At 43.1% G+C, this 2,561-nt stretch overlaps 1 protein-coding gene across 1 annotated transcript; it reads left to right on the top strand.

The window, feature by feature from the left end:
* Window positions 1-1,064: 1,064 nt before the first annotated feature.
* On the top strand, window positions 1,065-1,638 carry LOC125601167 (uncharacterized protein K02A2.6-like; the record flags this gene model as incomplete). Its single annotated transcript, XM_048773511.1, is given in 1 exon segment — window positions 1,065-1,638. A coding segment is annotated over 1 exon segment (562 nt), but the record flags the coding sequence as incomplete, so codon positions are not given.
* Between the last annotated feature and the right edge of the window lie 923 nt (window positions 1,639-2,561).

Here is a 2,561-nt window from a genome sequence, read left to right as displayed (position 1 = left end):
TTGAAAAGAACAGCCCTAGCATCAGCCTCCATCATCTACAAACATTAGTCGGCGGTTTGTATGTAGATATAATTTATATATATGGTATAACAATGTTTTGCAAAGGTGTGAAAGATGTAGAAAACCTAAATAGACAAAATTGGTTGAGAAAACCGCTAAGTTTGGCAGATGTTGGAATCACATTAAAAAAATCATTGCAATTTATCTACATGGTATAACAATGCTTTGCAGAGATGAAAACAATGTAAGAAAAACTTACATAGATAAAACTGGTTAGAAACAAATCTCCAGACAGTTAGTGTTGGAGTTAATTAATGCACAGAATAAGGACTTCTCCATGATCACTAGACCTTTGACCAGGCTGCTGTGCAAGGAAGCCACCTTCAGTTTTGATGTGGAATGTCTACAAGCTTTCAAGAAGCTGAAAGGTGAACTCATTAGTGCTCCAATTGTCCAGCCACCTGATTGGGATCTCCCTTCTGAGATCATGTGTGACGCTAGTGACTATGCTGTGGGAGCTGTTTTGGGGCAGAAGAAAGATGGCAAAACCCATGTGATCTACTATGCCAGCCAAACCATCAATGATGCTCAGATACGGTATGCCACAACAGAGAAGGAGATGCTGGCAATTGTTTTTGCCTTTGAGAAGTTCAAGAGCTACTTGGTTGGGTCTAAAGTCATTGTCTACACAGATCATGCTGCCTTGAGACACCTTTTGGCCAAGAAGGATGCAAAACCCAGGCTTTTGAGGTGGATCCTTTTGCTTCAAGAGTTTGATATGGAGATTAAAGACAAGCCCGGAGTTGAGAATGGTGTAGCTTATCATTTGTCCAGGTTGAGGGTAGAGTCTGGTATTCCTATTGACGAAGGACTTCCTGAGGAGCAGATCATGGCTATTGAAGCAGTGATAGCAGTTTGTGAGACTGGTAGGAAGCTGGAAGAAGTCAAGGCAACAGAAGAGAAGGAACCTTGGTATGCTGATTTGGTGAACTACCTAGCCACAGGAAGAGAACCTTTGAATCTTGTGGGCTATGCCAAGAAGAAGTTCTACAAGGATGTGAAGAGATACTACTGGGATGAACCCTATCTCTACATTCTCTGCAAGGATCAGCTTTATAGAAGAGTGGTTGCAAATGAGGAGATTGATGGGATCCTTACACAGTGTCATGGATCATCTTATGGAGGCCACTTTGCCACCTTCAAGAAAGTTGCGAAAGTATTACAAGCTGGATTCTGGTGGCCACATATGTTCAAGGATACACAAGACTTTTGTCTCAAAGTGTGATTCTTGCCAAAGAAGAGGAAACATCACAAAGAGGAATGAGATGCCTCAGAATCCAATCCTTGAAGTTGAAGTGTTTGATGTGTGGGGTATTGACTTCATGGGACCATTTCCATCATCCTTTGGAAACAAATACATCCTTGTGGCTGTCGATTATGTCTTCAAATGGGTGGAAGCTATTGCAAGCCCCACCAATGATGCTAGAGTTGTAACCAAGATGTTCAAGAGCAACATCTTTCCAAGGTTTGGAGTCCCAAGAGTTGTGATCAGTGACGGAGGTTCCCACTTCATTAACAAACTGCTTGAGGTACTTCTCAAGAAGAATGGTGTGAAGCACAAGGTGGCAACCCCTTATCACCCCCAAACAAGTGGCCAAGTTGAGATTTCTAACAGAGAGATCAAGTCTATCTTGGAGAAGATTGTGGGGATCACAAGGAAGGATTGGTCCAATAAGCTCGATGATGCACTTTGGGCTTATAGGACAGCGTACAAGACACCAATGGGCACCACACCTTTCAACCTAGTGTATGGGAAAGCTTGCCATCTGCCAGTGGAGCTTGAGTACAAGGCACTATGGGCAATAAAGTTGCTGAACTTTGACATCAAGAGTGCCAAGGAGAAAAGGATTTTTCAGCTACATGAGCTTGATGAGATAAGAATGGATGCTTTTGAGAACTCAAGGATCTACAAGGAGAAGACTAAAGCTTTCCATGACAAGAATATCCTGAAGAGAGAGTTTAAAGAAGGAGATCAAGTTCTTCTCTACAACTCTAGGCTGAAGCTATTTCCAGGAAAGCTTAAGTCAAGGTGGTCAGGTCCTTTCAAAGTCAAAGAGGTTAGGCTATATGGAGCAATAGTTTTGTGGAGTACTGATGGAAGAGACTTCACAGTCAATGGGCAAAGGGTTAAGCTCTACATGGCTACTGCACCAGAGGAAGATGGGGTTTCAACTCCACTGTCTGACCCTACCCAGGCATAATCCAAAAAGAGGCAAAGTCAAGCTAGAGACTTAAAACAAGCTCACTTGGGAGGAAGTCCCATGCGTATCCTTGTATATATTGCATTGGTATTTTCATTTTCATCTTATTGAAAAAAAAAAAGGAAAAAAAGAGAGAAGTCGTGTGCAAGTGCTTGATCGATGCAGGTTAGAGCAAAAATCGTGCGTGGGAACGACCTCTCACAGCGACACTTCGAAATCGCTCCATCTGGGAGCGACGTTACGGGAGCGACACCTCGAGGTCGCTCGCGTTTTCGTCGTCACGGAGCTCAAAAACTGGCC

The sequence above is a fragment of the Brassica napus genome, unplaced genomic scaffold, assembly GCF_020379485.1.
Source record: "Brassica napus cultivar Da-Ae unplaced genomic scaffold, Da-Ae ScsIHWf_2474;HRSCAF=3194, whole genome shotgun sequence".
In the NCBI taxonomy this organism is placed as follows: Eukaryota; Viridiplantae; Streptophyta; class Magnoliopsida; order Brassicales; family Brassicaceae; genus Brassica; species Brassica napus.
Note: the sequence above shows the minus strand (reverse complement) of the source record. Positions and strands in the feature narration are given on the sequence as shown.